At 39.4% G+C, this 15,049-nt stretch overlaps 1 protein-coding gene across 1 annotated transcript in view; it reads left to right on the plus strand.

Annotated features, from left to right (window-relative positions):
• The first annotated feature begins 2,983 nt into the window (after positions 1-2,983).
• Positions 2,984-15,049, plus strand: part of LOC117020905 (coiled-coil domain-containing protein 162-like) — an 89,093-nt gene continuing 77,027 nt past the window's right edge. Inside the window, exons 1-5 of the mRNA XM_033103707.1 lie at positions 2,984-3,102; positions 6,170-6,372; positions 8,581-8,736; positions 11,825-11,918; positions 12,823-12,960. Coding sequence (XP_032959598.1) covers positions 6,188-6,372; positions 8,581-8,736; positions 11,825-11,918; positions 12,823-12,960 — 573 coding nt within the window. The 5' untranslated portion in view covers positions 2,984-3,102; positions 6,170-6,187. The remainder of the gene's footprint in view (positions 3,103-6,169; positions 6,373-8,580; positions 8,737-11,824; positions 11,919-12,822; positions 12,961-15,049) is intronic.

A 15,049-nucleotide genomic window follows, 5' to 3' on the forward strand; every position in this document is an offset into this window, starting at 1 on the left:
CACCTGCCTGCGGCTTCACCTGCAGCTAGTGAGGGGCATCCTAAACCAGCACGTGAGTACAGTTGGGCTTAAAAGTACTATGTATGAGAAGAGTATGGAAAACATGGCCGGAAGTGAAAATAATCTCTTCCTTTCATTGTGGGTCCAGGAACTGGGTTTTCGCGGGTGGCATGTACAGCATGTTTGTTTGTAAGCTCGTGTGCATTGTTGAAATCCAAGCACAACTACAGTCTTCAAAGGAGGTTTCCAACCCTAATTCCATTTAATGGGCCACAAAGAATGGACAACCTGTTTTCATTAGATTATAGTTTATCCATAGTGAAAGAAGAACTAAGCATATCCCTTTACTAGGCATTGATGTATAAAATTATGCTTATTTTTTTTTAAATGTTGTGACTATTTTTAAGACACTAAAGGGAACAATCACCATGTATGTCCTCTGGGGAAAAGCAAGTGGTAGGAAATAAAGATTGTTACAGTACATTTACCGTAGGCCTGGTCAGAATTTTTTTCATGTAGTCAATTATTTGACAAAAAGTTTTCTTGTGCCTTTTAAGACTGTCTGAAGTTGGTTACCTTTGCTTTTTATGGCTGACTCTTGGCTCAGACTCAGAGACCGGTGTGTTCGTGTATTAGTGGATCCTCAAAATTATGTCTGGGCAGAAATTAGTCAAATAATGAAGAGCTGCACAGGGCTGATGTTTTTCTCATGCCAAGGCTCATAACTCACATCCATGGGAAAGTTTAACTTTTCTAATTCTAACTTTTATGCTACATTTCTAGATAGAGCATCAGCGTGAGTATGTCCAAAGGCTTTGGCAAGAAGGCCGTCCAGAGGGTAGCAATAACTTTGGACTTCCCCTTAACATAATTTGCAAACAACTTATTTCCATCAACAATAGCTGGTAAGCTGGTGTTGCCTTTATATATTTGACATTTAATCTTCTAGATAAGTTAAGGGAATGATGTTAAGTCTAAATACTATTTTACAAAGCACCTCTCAAGTATTTGGGGAGATGAGAGAAGTAGCTATAAAAGCCACAGAAGAGGGATTCCATCACACCCTCAATATCTGTTTGTTTTGTAAATAATGAAGAATAGGAAGGTCGAATTTAAAATTATGCCACTGGGTGCAGAATCTTCAGTCCCTTGAGAAGTCCTAGAGAAAAAAAGCCATTGCTCTTCAAATGCCTTCAGAAGATTTAATCAGAGGTTCCACACAAACTGACATATATGAAACTTGGATGTTCTCAAAAGTTTCTCAAAAAGGAATTTCTTTTTTCTAGCGTCACCAAACGGTTTTTTGCAGACTCACCATGTGACCCCCCCACCCCTTAAAGGAACAGATTAAATTACCTGAGACCGCTCAAAGAGGCTCTATATTTTAAGTCACCCCTTTGATATGTAGTATGCCCTCCCCACCAACATTCCCCTCTAGCCTTGGAGGGTAAAGAGGGAACCTGGAAGTGGGTGACAAGGCCCATGTTGGTCTATGTGGCTCAATCTCTCTATTGCCTTCAGAAGGGTAGAGAAATTGTCCAGCTCCTTTCCACAACCAACAAATATTAGTTGAGTACTGCATGTACTAGTAGTAGGCAGTGTGCTAAGAGGTGGAAGCATAAATGTGAACAACAGGTATGGCCCTATGCTCCTGTGAAGTGTATAGGTCAGCAGTCCAGGCAGACTTTCAGTGAGAAATTGCCACAGTGGGTCATCTTGGGGACCAGCAAGGTGCCGTGAGATTTCATATCTGAGCTTCTAGCCTTGTCTCTGGAGAGCCACGGAAGTCCCAGGCACAAGACTGCATTTTCTTCACAAACTTTTCTCAGGACTGATTTCTTCACTGCAGTAAGCTTAAGACTCCAGGTATGTATGTGCAGTTTGCAATGGCAAGAATCTACTGTTTAGGAAATGGTGTTTGGCAGAACAGGCTAGTTAAGCTTACATGGATACTAAAACTAAAACCTGACAGAATAGTCTCAAAAGAAAATGTTACTTGCTTGATAAGGTTCTTTTCCAGCCACAGGTTTGTATTGTTTAAGATCTAGGACTAAGAAGAATCCCATTTGCATAGATTTAAGAAGTATTTATGTTCTTTAGTTCTATGTCTGTAGATAAAGGCTTGTGTATAAGACTTCCATATAAAATCCTCTATTTCCAAAGGAATACCCACAGACAAATTTTATTATTTCTGGCCTCATTCATTTATAAAATACAACATCCTTAGGGAAAACATGAGTTTTCCAGCAGTCGTGTATAGAATTTTTAAAAATTATTTTTGTCCATTACTATTTGAGGGAAAAACAAGGGATAAAGACTCAGGTGATATGTCCCATGGGGTGATTAAAATAACTCAGCTCCCTCCCTTTGGGGCTGCCCCCAGATCCCTGAGACTGGTAATCAGAGGACACTGCAAGACACAGAAAGGAAAATGAAAGAGACTCAAGAGACTCAAGTAATAAATAGAAACTAAGCATGGAAATTATTTGTTTAATATGTCACTTTTAAGTAACTTTGTTCTCAAATATTTGACTAAATAGTAATTACAATATTGAATGTTGAGTGGTTTGTTGTATACAGTTTAAGAATCTTATTCTTGTAGAGCTCTGACAATAAACTGTATGTCTTCCGATTTTAAAAGGGTCACATTAAAGCAAAGAGCGTGTTGTATAATCTGATGGGTCCCCTGGACAGTCTCTGAGACCCCTTCAAGTTCCCACTTCTTTTTTGTTGTTGTTATTGTTTTTTTTAAATAACGCCCTGGTTTAAAGGGGCTTTAAACCAGGGATTGTTCTTTAAAAACATAAAGTCAGATATCTGTAGAAACAGTTCTTCATTGTGTAAAATTGTCACTCATTGTTCCTCTTTTTAAGCCCAGCTTTGAGAAACATTTATCTGCTGGAGTTCCACCCATCCCTGGGCCTGGCATCGCTCATTCCCAGAGCCCTGGAGCATCTCTTCCAGGAGGCCCGCCTCAAGTGCAGGCCCACGTCAGCCAGCCGCCTGGCCTTGCTGGAGAGACGCGTACTACGGCTGGCCCTGGATGTGTGGCTCACTCCAGCCAAGCCCGAGTCCTGGTACTGTGCACAGCTCCGGAAAGATGTAGGTTCCCTGAAGCGGGGCGGTGGGTCCTTGGCAAAGAGAATGTTTCCTCCCAGATGTTACTGCTTAGCTTTGTTTTTCTGTTTGGCTCTACTCCTCCCCGACTTGACCAGAGACAGATCATCGTCCTAGGTCTTGCCAACATTTTTATGTGATTTTTTTTTTTTCATTTTTGGTCAAAGTTTCTGGTTTATCAGAATGCTGCTACAATGAAAATTAAAAGGAAAATGTAGGTATGTGGGAAGTGTTTTCTGGTTTATTATTTCTATTTTAACAATATACATTTTACTTAAAAATTATATATTTTCTTTCCACTAAGGCTCTTTCTAAAATTCACTCTTTTTGTCGTGAGCTAAGCTCTGGTAAAGGAGAGAGAGGAGTCAGGGACCTAGACTTTTAAGTTCAGCCCTGCCGTTAACTTGCTGTGTGACTCTGAGCAAGTCTCTTAGCCTCTCTGAGCCTCACTTTCCTATTCTGTGACGTTATGTTTGTGTATTTGAAGGGGAGTGGCGGTAGGTGAGCTTGAAGATCTCTAAAACCCTTTCCAGCTCTACTAATCTGTGGTTCAAACTACAGCCTGATAATTTACATGGTGCTTGGAGATGAATTTTAATTCTTTTCTTTTTCTGTTAAGGCTGTCATAGTTGAGCCTGGGTTTTCAATTTGACCTTAACTCTGTGTGGGTACTCGCTGTATGACGAAGGAACTTTTAAGGGCCTCAAATGCCAAAAATATCTGTTTCACATGTCAGGCTTGGCCTTCTATCCTCTCCTTCTCAAACTAAAATTTTACTTTATTTTAATTTAATTATAAGTCGATAAAAGTAATATAATACAGAGTTTTAGCAAAAGAGGAAAGCAAAAACAATTACCCTAAATATAAGCACTTAAATGCATTCATAATCATTTTTCTGAATTCAAATATTCTTCACGTGCATGTTTTACAGTTATAATCATATCCTTCATACAAAGCTGTCTCCTGTTTATCTCAGTTAACATTATATTATATATTTTTCTATATTGCTAACTAGTCTTTAAACTCACTTTTATGACCACATAATTCCCTTAAGTGATGAGTCATCACTTATTTAACTTTTTCCCTATTGGTGGGCATTCAAGTAGTTTCTAGTATTTCACTATTATTAAAAGTATCTCCATGCTTACAGATTTTTCCATATTTTGAATCAATTCCTTTTGATAGATTCTTGGAAGTGAACTTGCTGAAACAAACTTTAAGTCTTTGGATACATGTTGGCAGATTACTTTCTAAAAAAGTTGTGCCAAATTATAATGCCACCAGTAAACTACAGGAGAACCAGTTCTGCTACACTGTACAGTATTAAGTGTAAGCATATAATGTCTGTGCTAATATATCCATACATTAAAAAGATGGTATTACACTGTTAGGTTTCCTTACTTTGCTATTTGTTGAGATAAAATGTTCTTCCCAATGTCTTGTTACTAGCTGTATATTTTGTGAATTTTCTGTTCTTCCCTTTTGTTTATTTGTCTCTTGGAATCCTAATGTCATTCCTATCCACTCACAAGAACTCTTCTTAAATAAAAACCTTAACCCTTTTGTCCATGATGTTTTCTGCGAATATTTCCCCCAATTTGTCTTTTTATTTTTAACAGAAACTTCGTTTCATATAGTAAAATCTGTTGATCTTTTTCTTGTGATTTCTTCTATCTTCCTAAATCCAGAAAGCAAATCTTCCCCTAGATGTTTCCTATTTGTCTTATTTATTCTGATTTCTTAATATTTTCATTTTATTTAAAAAAATATTTGACTCCTTCAGTATTCCATCTGGAGGGAGGGAGGAAGGGAAGAAGAGAGAGGAAGAGAGAGAGAGAGAGAGAGGTGAGGTATGGCTCAAATTGAATTTTTCCCTAAATTACCAGTCATGTATTCTGCTATCATTTTTTGAGGATTCTTTTCACATTGTACCATGGTACCAGATTTTTTAAATGTATTTTAAACTCTCTTATAAATCATAGTAAATATCTGCAATACCTGTTTAGGCTCCCATTGATGCCATATAGTTTTAATAATTATTATTTTTGAAATGTGTTCAAATTTGGACCTAGAAATGATACATATTCAGATTAAACTTTGTATTAGACCAGAAAAGGGGGCAGGAATTGCCCTGAGAATGTAGGAATTAGTTTAATGAATGTCTTTATCACTTAGGAAGACTTCAGGAGCCTACAAATTGTATCCTTGAGCAGACAAGGACTTAGGTGGATAAGTGGATGAATAAGGGAGCCGTGCATGCTTAGGCAGCCCAACCAGGAAAGGCAGAACAGGGGGTCCCCAAACAGATCCTTGCGGGGAATGGTATATTAGAGGGTAGCAAAGCTATCACAGCAGAGGAGCCAACCATGGCAGGAGGGCATAATGAACAATGTGGTTATTTCACAGATTGCCCAGGGCTGGCTCAGAGTGGAGGAGCACTGTAAAGACTGTTTTTGGAATTAGGAAGCCTTAAAATACCAATTTCTTGGTATTGCTGTGTGACCTTGGAAAGTTTCAGTTTTGCTTCAGATCCCTCACTGATAAAATGGAAATAATGGTATCTGTGATGCGATTTTATAGGGATCTTGTGAAAATAAATTAGAGGGATTTATAAGAAATTCTTATTAAGCCCCTCTTTGGTCACCAAAATACTTGAAAAATGTCAGGGACTTCTAGTTCTATTTAGGTTGTCTTTGTCATTTCTATTCTTTATTTTGGCTTAAGTCATTTATAATAATGGTAACAGCAAATACTATGTACCAGGCATTTTCCATCTATTAACTCACCTAACCCTCTCAACAATCCTATTAGGTAATTGTTATCTATTAGTGCCTGTTGTGTACTGTTATTATCCTTATCTCTGCTTTATAGGTGAGGAAACTAAGAGACAGCGAAACTGAGTAAATTACCCCCAGTCTCGCAGCTTGTAAATGACAGAGCCAGGACTTGAGCCCAGGAAACCTGAATCCAGAGTCTGTGCCACTGGTAGTATTTTTCTTAGTATGTGAAATTTCCTTTTTTATATTTTAAAAAGTACTTCGTTTTCTTTCAGCTTTTTTCAGCTAAAGTGATGGGAGATCCCTTTCTTGTGGAGGAGATAGGCCTGCTTGCACTCAAGTCTGCAGCAGCCGAAGGACAGATCCAAGGCCCAGATTTTCATGTGCTGCTCTTGGAGACATTTTCCAAACTTCTGGAACTTGTGACCCTCCGCCACCGGCTGATAGAAATGAGTCTGGAGAGTGTACACTTAGCTCGGTAATAGGGGTTCTGAGGATCCAGTTGGGGGATAACAGACAGTGGGTCTCCATGCCTACAAGCCTTGTCCCCTCTGTGCCCCAGAGTGAGCTTTCTAATGGCTGAGACGATCACCTGGCTCCCTTGCTCCTCCTCTCACCAACGCCTGCCTATGTGCCTCTCTGACCTCTCAGCTGGCCCAGGACCTAGCACCCGGCTGTCTTCTCCACTCAGCACATTGCCTCGTATTAAGATGCTTACTATTGGTTTAGTGGTTTTCCTGCTAGTGGAAGCTCCCTGAGTGCAAAAGCCCCGTCCACATGGTTTTCCATGGTATCCCATCAGCTGGGGTGAGGCCTGACCTACACCAGATACTCAGAGAATATTGATTGGATTTTCCCTTGAATATAATGAAGTTGAATAGCACAGCAGAAGCAACAGAGGGCCTAGAGAAAGGAGAAGCTGAGTCAGTGACAGCGTCCAGACCTGACAGAGGGATGGAAGGTTCAGTAGGTGGAGGGAGAGAAAGATTCATGAGTTAGGTTTTAGGTATGAGTGTGAGGTAAGACATCTAACTGGACATGTTCCATAAGCAGGAAAAATATGGAACTAGAGGGTTTGTTGCAAACGTGTGAGTTCTGTTGTGTTCTGATCCCTGTGAGAGGCCCTATAGCCACAAATGGTCCAATCGTCCACCATCAATCATTTCTGAGGCCCCCTCACAAAGGAGACTTTGTGTGCATTCATTCATTTAATTCTCAGAATATCCTTAAGAGGTAGCTTACAAATATTTTACCAGTGAGGAAGTAGAGGCTCAAAAAAGTTCAGTCATGTGCCACGATTATATAATTAGAAGATATATTCAAAGAATATACAAGTTAAACCATAAGTCAAGACATTTATTAACTTCTGTGATAATTACTGCCTCCCATAATTTCTGATCCTTGCTCTCAGGGATCTCACAATGTAAAAGTTACCCGTAATACAATTTGATATATATATTTTGGTCATCTGAACAAAACACTATAGGAACAGAGAACATGGAGTATTTCGTTCTTTTTAAGTGGATCAGGGAAAGCTTCATAGAGGACGAACTGTTATAGGATGAATTGAGTGCCAACCCCCCTAAAAAAATCAGTATGTTAAAGTCCTAACCCCTAGTACCTGAGAATGTGATCTTATTTAGAGATAGGGTCTTTATAAAAGTAACCAAGTTAAAATGAAGGTATTGAGGTGGGTCTTAATCCAATATACCTGGTGTCCTTATAAGAAGAGGAAATTTGGACACAGACACTCACAGAGGGAAGAAGATGAGCAGACGGCCAACTATAAGCCAAGGAGAGAGGCCAGGAACAGATCCTTCCCTCACAGAATCCTCGAAAGGAACCAACCCTGTTGACACCTCGATCTCAGACGTCTGTCCTCCAGAATTGAGACAGGTTTCTGCTATGTTGAGCCATCCAGTTGACTTTGTTACAGCAGCCTCGCAAACTGATATTGGTGCCATTTGAACTCAGACCTAATGTGTCAACTTCTCAAGACGGAGGATGAGAGTGGAAGGGAAGGCTGAAATGCCAGAGGGACACCTGCATGGAGCCTCGTTGAAGCTGTGGCTATGTGGGAGTAGAGCTCAGAGTGGAGACAGGACAGAAATGGGGTCACCGGTTCTGACACTAGTGGGTGATCGTTAGGGCGTGGGATGGAAGAGGGACTGCCTGAGTAAGGGATGGAGAAGATGAGAAGAGGATGGGTTTGGGACTCAAGGAAACACCAGACTTTGAAAAGAAAGAGGAGGAGAAGCCCAGGAAGACAGAGACAGTGAGGGGTCCTGAGGCAGAAGCAGGGAGGTCCTGATCTCGGAGAACAAAGTGCTCCGGAAGGGAGAGGCAGAGCCAGCTGTAAAGAGCTCTGGGAGGAGAAGGTGAGCCTGCACCAAGGGCAGTGTTGGTGACTCGCTGAGGGCTCTGAGGACAGAAGCCGGCTTGCAGGAAAGGAGAGCTGAGGCCGTGCCCAAGCATGGCTCCTACATGTGTACTATCTTCACCTGTCACAGCATAGAGCAGACAGACCTTTGTGGCTCATTCACTTCCTACTTTGCTTGGCTTACTCTTGTTTTGCCTTTTGTTTTTGTGCTTATTCAGATGTTTTGGTTTTCTTATCACTTGCTTTCCTTTTAGGGGAAAACAATAGCAAATGTTGTTGACTCTGTTCCCCTCCCTCCTTTTTTAGTCTCTATAAGGAAATGGCGTGGGAGATGGGTTTTGAAGAGTTCCATTTGTATCTGAGGCCTGTTCACTTTGAATTTGCATCACTCAAGGACAAGGTGGACCATTCACCTCCTATGTTTATCACCTCTTTGCTGGAGAACAGTGATCATGTAGACAGGTGAGCCTTAAGTGGGTCAAAGGAAAACTAAGGTAATGGTAGAATGAATGGCCAGTGACAAATAAGTTCTACCACCACTGGATACACAAATGCAATTATATTTCTAAATTCTCTCCCTTATTGTCTATCTGCCATAATTCCATCCCTTTTTTACTTTCTTTACTTTCTTTTCTAATAAGGAAAAAATAATATATCGATCAACAGGGAATAATTGGATTTAAAAACACCCAGTAACTGAGAAATGGAAGACTCAGATCAGAGAGTTCAAATGAGATGGAATCACAGGCTCAGGCAGCTGCCTAGGTTGACGGCGTTGCTTCTGGGTAGAAAGGGATTGAGGATTGTTCTCATGGGGCAAGAACTCGGGAGCAGAAGTCCAGGTGCCTCCTCTCACTTTCCCTGAGACCAGGAAGAAGTCGGTCAAGTTCTTTGAGCACTGTTTCCTTGAAACTCTAACGCAATGTACAAACCTAACATGTATGGCCATAGCTTAGGTTCTTTTGTTGGTCAATAACAGAAGCTGACTCAAACCAGTGAAGCCTCTTTTTCATGCCCCGTAGGTTCAGCCCATTGACAGAAAGAAAACGCTTCCCAATAACAGACCATGAATCCATTCAGTCAGGAAAAGGGATCTTTCCCCCCACACAGTCAGCCTTTGATGTGTGCTGAAAAGAAACTTGTCTCCCGCTACTTTCTTGCTCTTCTTGTCTGCCCTTCCCCTGAGGGTCCTAGTTCTATCCTTAGAGATTCCTAACTAACCCCACCCACCCCAAAGAAGGCAAAGATGACTCCTAGGAGAGAAAGTCACCTTTGTTTTGCTAATGTGGATCACTACTCAAAATATAACTTGGATGTGTTTATATGTTAAAGGACTCCTTTTACCCAGAGAACTTGGGCTGGAATGGATGGGATGACAGAACACAGTATCCCAGAATTTCTCAACCTTGGCACTATTGACATTTGGAGCTGGGTGACTCTTTCCTGTAGGGAGCTGTGCATCAGAGGTTGTTTGGCAGCACCCCTGCCCACTACCTACCAAATGCCAGTAGCACCCCTTTGCCCCATTTGTGACAGTCAAAACTATCTCCAGACATTGCCAAATGTCCCCTGGAGGCAAAATCTCCTCTGCTGTATCCTGTCACACTAGCTAAACCAAAAAGAAGTACTTGTAAATATAGAGAAATCTCTCACCAAAGCTGAAGGCAGGAGGTGTAATTGGGCCTCAGGCCAGGCTAAGTCTCCAACCTGGAGTCAGCTGTTCTCTGTCTCTTCACGGACCTCCTGTTGGAGCTGGTATTTTACACCGCTGTGAAATAGGGCATATTTGTGTTCAACTGAAACCAACCAAATAGCACAAACTTCCCAAATGCTCTGTGGCCTGGCCAAGGGGTGACTGGTCCTCCCAGTGATGATCCAGAGATCCTGCAAGGTCTGAATTACCAGGGGAAGGTATATACATCCAAGGAACTTGTGTCTTGAGTTTGCATTAACTTTTTGTATGTTAATTTCTTAAAGTTGATATAACACTTTGATATAACATCAAACATGAACATAGTGAGTTACATTTTAAAATGCACATTCATATATATCATTCCACTTAACTCTTTCACTGTGTTAATTGATTTCAAGTTTTTTTCAAAATGTGCCAAATCCACAAAACACAAAAAGTTGATATTTTGACTATTTTATGCATTTAATAATAACAATTTGAACTGCTTTGTATATAAATGACATTATTTTTATGTATAAAAATTTCCTATTGTTATTCATTCTTGAAAAACAAAAATATAGAAAAATACACATCTGCTTTCCTAAACTTCCTTTCTGGAAGTTTCCATCCACACTCAGCAGATGGATGGAAATAATTCATTCAAATATATCCAACCATCGCGGCAAAAAGGGTTAATATTTGTCATAATCCTATATGAGACAGGTGATACGTCCATTTACAGATGAAGGAACCAAAATTCATAGATATTAAATTACTCAACAAAGTCTCATAGTTATGGACAAAGGATGTCCAAGGCAGAAACATAGTTACAAAGAATATTTAGAGGATTGATTGTTAGGACAGTGGGAGAGAGTGAGAACTGGACGCCTTTTAGGGAGTGGACAAAGGGGCCAGAGTCATTGAGGGGCTTGAGTAGATGCGGTTGTGGGGGAGAAAGAAACTTTCCTCTTCCCTTCTAGGTTCTTTCATCTGGTCTAATAGCCACATAGACATGAGGCAGATTAATAAGAGAAAATGACCAAATTTAATTACTTATGTACATATGGGAATACCACATGCCCAAGAGGTTCAGAGACAGAAAGGAAAAATAAGGTAATAAATTTCTGAACTAAGGATGAGGTAAGGCACCTGGGGCTTCAGAGGGAAGGAAGATCATTCTCAGGACAATAAGTGGAGCAGATATTCAGTCAATTAGCAGTTTGCCTGGCCCTACATATAAGTCATAAAAACTTATTTCTGGTGACAACTTCTATTATGGACAAGGCTCCTAATTTAAATTCTTTAAGGGAGAGGTACCATGTTTCCCTGAAAATAAGACCTAACCAGAAAATAAGCGCTAGCATGATTTTTCAGGATGACATCCCCTGAACATAAGTCCTAACGCATCTTTTGGAGCAACAATTAATATAAAACCCTGTCTTACTTGCGGGGAAACACAGTAAAAGTTTTTCCTGAGCCCGCAGGGTCTCGATTGCCTTCAGCTGAAAATAATTCACATACCAAAGTGGCACATCTTCAGGAGGCCTGTTCTGAACCCCTTCAAGGTCAAGAAGGCAAGAGCAAAAGCTAGAGAAAACAGTGGAATGGTAATCAAGAGAAGAATTTTAAGCACTCCCGTGTGAATGGTCACCACAAGGAAACTACAGGGAGATCAAGTCCAATAAGGAATGAAGAGACCCCAACGCCCTTTAGTTTTCAGGTGGAAATATTAAGTCTTGTATAATGTCTGCACTTGCTATGACTACTGATGTCCCAGAGCTGATCACATGCCGTTCTGTCCCATCAGAATGGGCAGCTCTTGACTAATGGCATGACACATGCAAACAATGTCATGTTTCTTCATGCTTCCTCTTGCAGATATTCTCCTACTTCTCTTGTCTTAGCCATCTCTGAGTTGGATGATAACCAAGTTGGCAAATTTAGTTTTTACACGAAGGAAGCCATCCTTAAGGTAAATTATTTTTGTTTAAAAGATGCTAAAGTAAAATTAAGGAATTTGCTCATGTATTTCTTTCAAAAGTCGTATTTAATTCATGTCAAGGTTAGCTCCCATATAAGAGAAAAGCTCCCAACTTTATAAATAATGATAGACTTGACTCATTTAATGTGCACATTGGTCTGGCTGGAACTGTGACACCCTAGCAATAACTTCTGTTAGATATTAAAAAGAAGCACTTGTAGTGAACCATCTTTGTATCAAGCTTTAAAAATATATACTTCTTATTGGAGCTTTTATCTGCTCTTTTTAAACCTGGTGCTGTTTTTTTTTCACTCAGATTTCTTTGCTTCCATACATAGGTGTGAGTTTGTATTGTGTGCCTATATTTCAAACATTAATCTCGGCAATTTTATGAGTCTGCCACTGAGCACATGTTTGCTAGTTCATCAGAGCCTGTTGATCCTTTTCTGACATTTGGGGAAAACTGATGGTGCCCCGCTATAGAGCACATCCAGCCTGGGGGCTGTCTTCATAGGATACAATGCTGCTTAGGGAGAGACAGATTCAGTCTTGTGGCTGAGGAACAAGGATCTCCACTCAACCTGCAGATTAATACACAGAGGGAGCCAAAAATATGTATACCCATTTGAAGAAAGGAAAACTGTATTAAAATGGTAATAGTCAATAGATACCCATAACGAAAGATGAATACAAGTCATGTTTGTCTTCTGCAATTACAAAGGTGCTCAAAGTGGTTACCACCAGCATAATTTTAATAGTACTTTTCCTTTCTTAAAATGTGTATACATTTTTTTTGGCACCCTCTGTATATACATGTTGAATAAGTAGTGATCTCAACTTCACCTCTTTCTTTATGAGAGAAATTTCTAATACCTTTCGTATTTTCTCTTTGTAGCTCTTGTTCCATTCAGGAGTGGAAAATATGCAAGTCACCCTTGCATGTCAAGCTGCTCAGAAAAATGCTTTGATGGTAGCTGTCCAGCAGGCATTCTTCTATCACCCTCCCGGAGAGGGCTGCCCTGGTCATGTCAAGGTCAGCCTGTAGGTTAGAGAAGCCTGAGATGTGCCAACACTGCGCCAGCTAAAGTCAAGCTGCCCCTTCCTTCCCTACTTTCTTCCTTTCCTTCTTCCCTTTTTCCCTCCTCCCTCCCTTGACCTCTCCCACTCCTTCCTCCTTTCTTTCTCCTCTCCCTCTTTCCCTCTTTTTCTCACTTTTTTCCTTCTTTCCTATCTTTTTATCTTCTTCCCTTTTTCCTAATTTCCTAATATGAATCAATACATGACCAAATCTTCACTGGGCCTTTTAACTTTCAGTAATTTGCTAATATTTTTTTCTTTGTATGTAACTCTATAATATTGACTAGCTAGAATCCTCCAGCAGAAAATAACTTGTTCCTCCATCCCTGCCCTTTGTAGATAAATGATTCCGTTGTTTTATGTTTTATCGTTCCATCCTGTATTTCTTGTTGCAAAAGTAAGCAGGTATATTTGTCCCTTCTTTTTCCACAAAAAGTAACACATAACACATACTCTTTCTTTTGTCTGGATTTTTTTTTTTTTTGGTTGTTACTGACATATAATTCACAGAATATAAAATTCACCCCTTTATAGTATATAATTCATAACATCATGCAACCATCACCACTAATTCCAGAACATTTTCATCATTCTCAAAAGAAGTTCTGTATCCGTTAGTAGTCACTCCCATTGCCCCCTTCCCTCAGCTCCGAGCAACCAGTAATTTACTCTGTGTCTTTATAGATTTGCCTGTTCTGGACATTTTGTATAAATGGAACCACACAGTATATAACCTTTTATGTCTAGATGGTTTTTTGCTTAGCATGATATTTTCAAGTTACATCCACATTGTAGCATGTATCAGTACTTTATTCCCTTTTACTGATGAATAATATTTTATTATATGGATATACGATATTTTGTTTATTCAATCATCAGTTACCAGGCACTGGGTTGTTTTCACTTTTTGGCTATTATGAATAATGCTGCTATGAACATTCATGTCGAGGTTTTTGTTAGCTCTTATGTTTTGAGATTTGCTGACACTTGTTATTGTCTCTCTTTTTATTTTAGCCATCCTAGTGGGGATAAACTGGTATCTAGCTGTAGTTTTGATTTGCATTTCTCTAATTACTAATGATGTTAAGTATCGTTTCACGTGTTTATTGGCCATTTGTATGTCTTTGTTAAGAAATGACTGTTCAAATCCTTCGCTCTTTTATAAATTTGGATTTTTTGTCTTTTCATTACTGAATTATAAAAGTTCTTGATATATTCTGAATACAAGTCCTTAATCAAGTATATGATTTGCAAATATTTTCTCCTATTTGGAGGATCATCTTCTCATTTTCTTCATGGTGTCTTTCGAAACAAATTCTTCATTTTGATGAGTCCAATTTACCTGTTCTTCCATCACTTGTTCTTTTGGAATCATATTTAAGAAGTCATTGCCTAATCCAAAATCATGAAGATTTACTCCTATGTTTTCTTCTAAGATTTTTACAGTTTTACCTCTTGCATTTAGGTCTATGGTTCATTTACCTCTTGCATTTAGGTCTATGGATTTTTATATGTAGTGTGAGGTAGGGATCCAACTTCATTCTTTTACATGTGGTTATCCAGCTGTTCCAGCACCATTTGTTGAAAAGATTCGTCTTTCCCCATTGAATTGTCCTGGCACCCTTGTCAAAAATCAACTGACGATAAATGTAAGAGTGTATTTCTGAACTCTCAATCTTATTCTACTGGTCTACATATCTATTTTTATGCCATTACCACTGTGCTTTGATTACTACAGAGTTGTGATAAGTTTTTAAATTAAGAAGTGTGAGTCCTCCAATTTTGTTCATCTTTTTCAAAATTCTTCACCTATTTTGGGCCCCTTGCATTTTTATATGAATTTTAGGATCAGTTTGTCAACTTCGGCAAAAAAAAAGAAATAAAAAGCTATTTATGATTTTGACAAGGATTACGTTGAATCTGTAGATCAGTTTGAGTACTAGTGCTACCTTGACAATATTAAGTCTTCTGATTCATGAACATGGGACTTCTTTCCATTTATTTAGGTCTTTAAGTTCTTTTAACAGTATTTTGTAGTTTTCAAT

The sequence above is a fragment of the Rhinolophus ferrumequinum genome, chromosome 3 (assembly GCF_004115265.2).
Source record: "Rhinolophus ferrumequinum isolate MPI-CBG mRhiFer1 chromosome 3, mRhiFer1_v1.p, whole genome shotgun sequence".
Taxonomy (NCBI): domain Eukaryota; kingdom Metazoa; phylum Chordata; class Mammalia; order Chiroptera; family Rhinolophidae; genus Rhinolophus; species Rhinolophus ferrumequinum.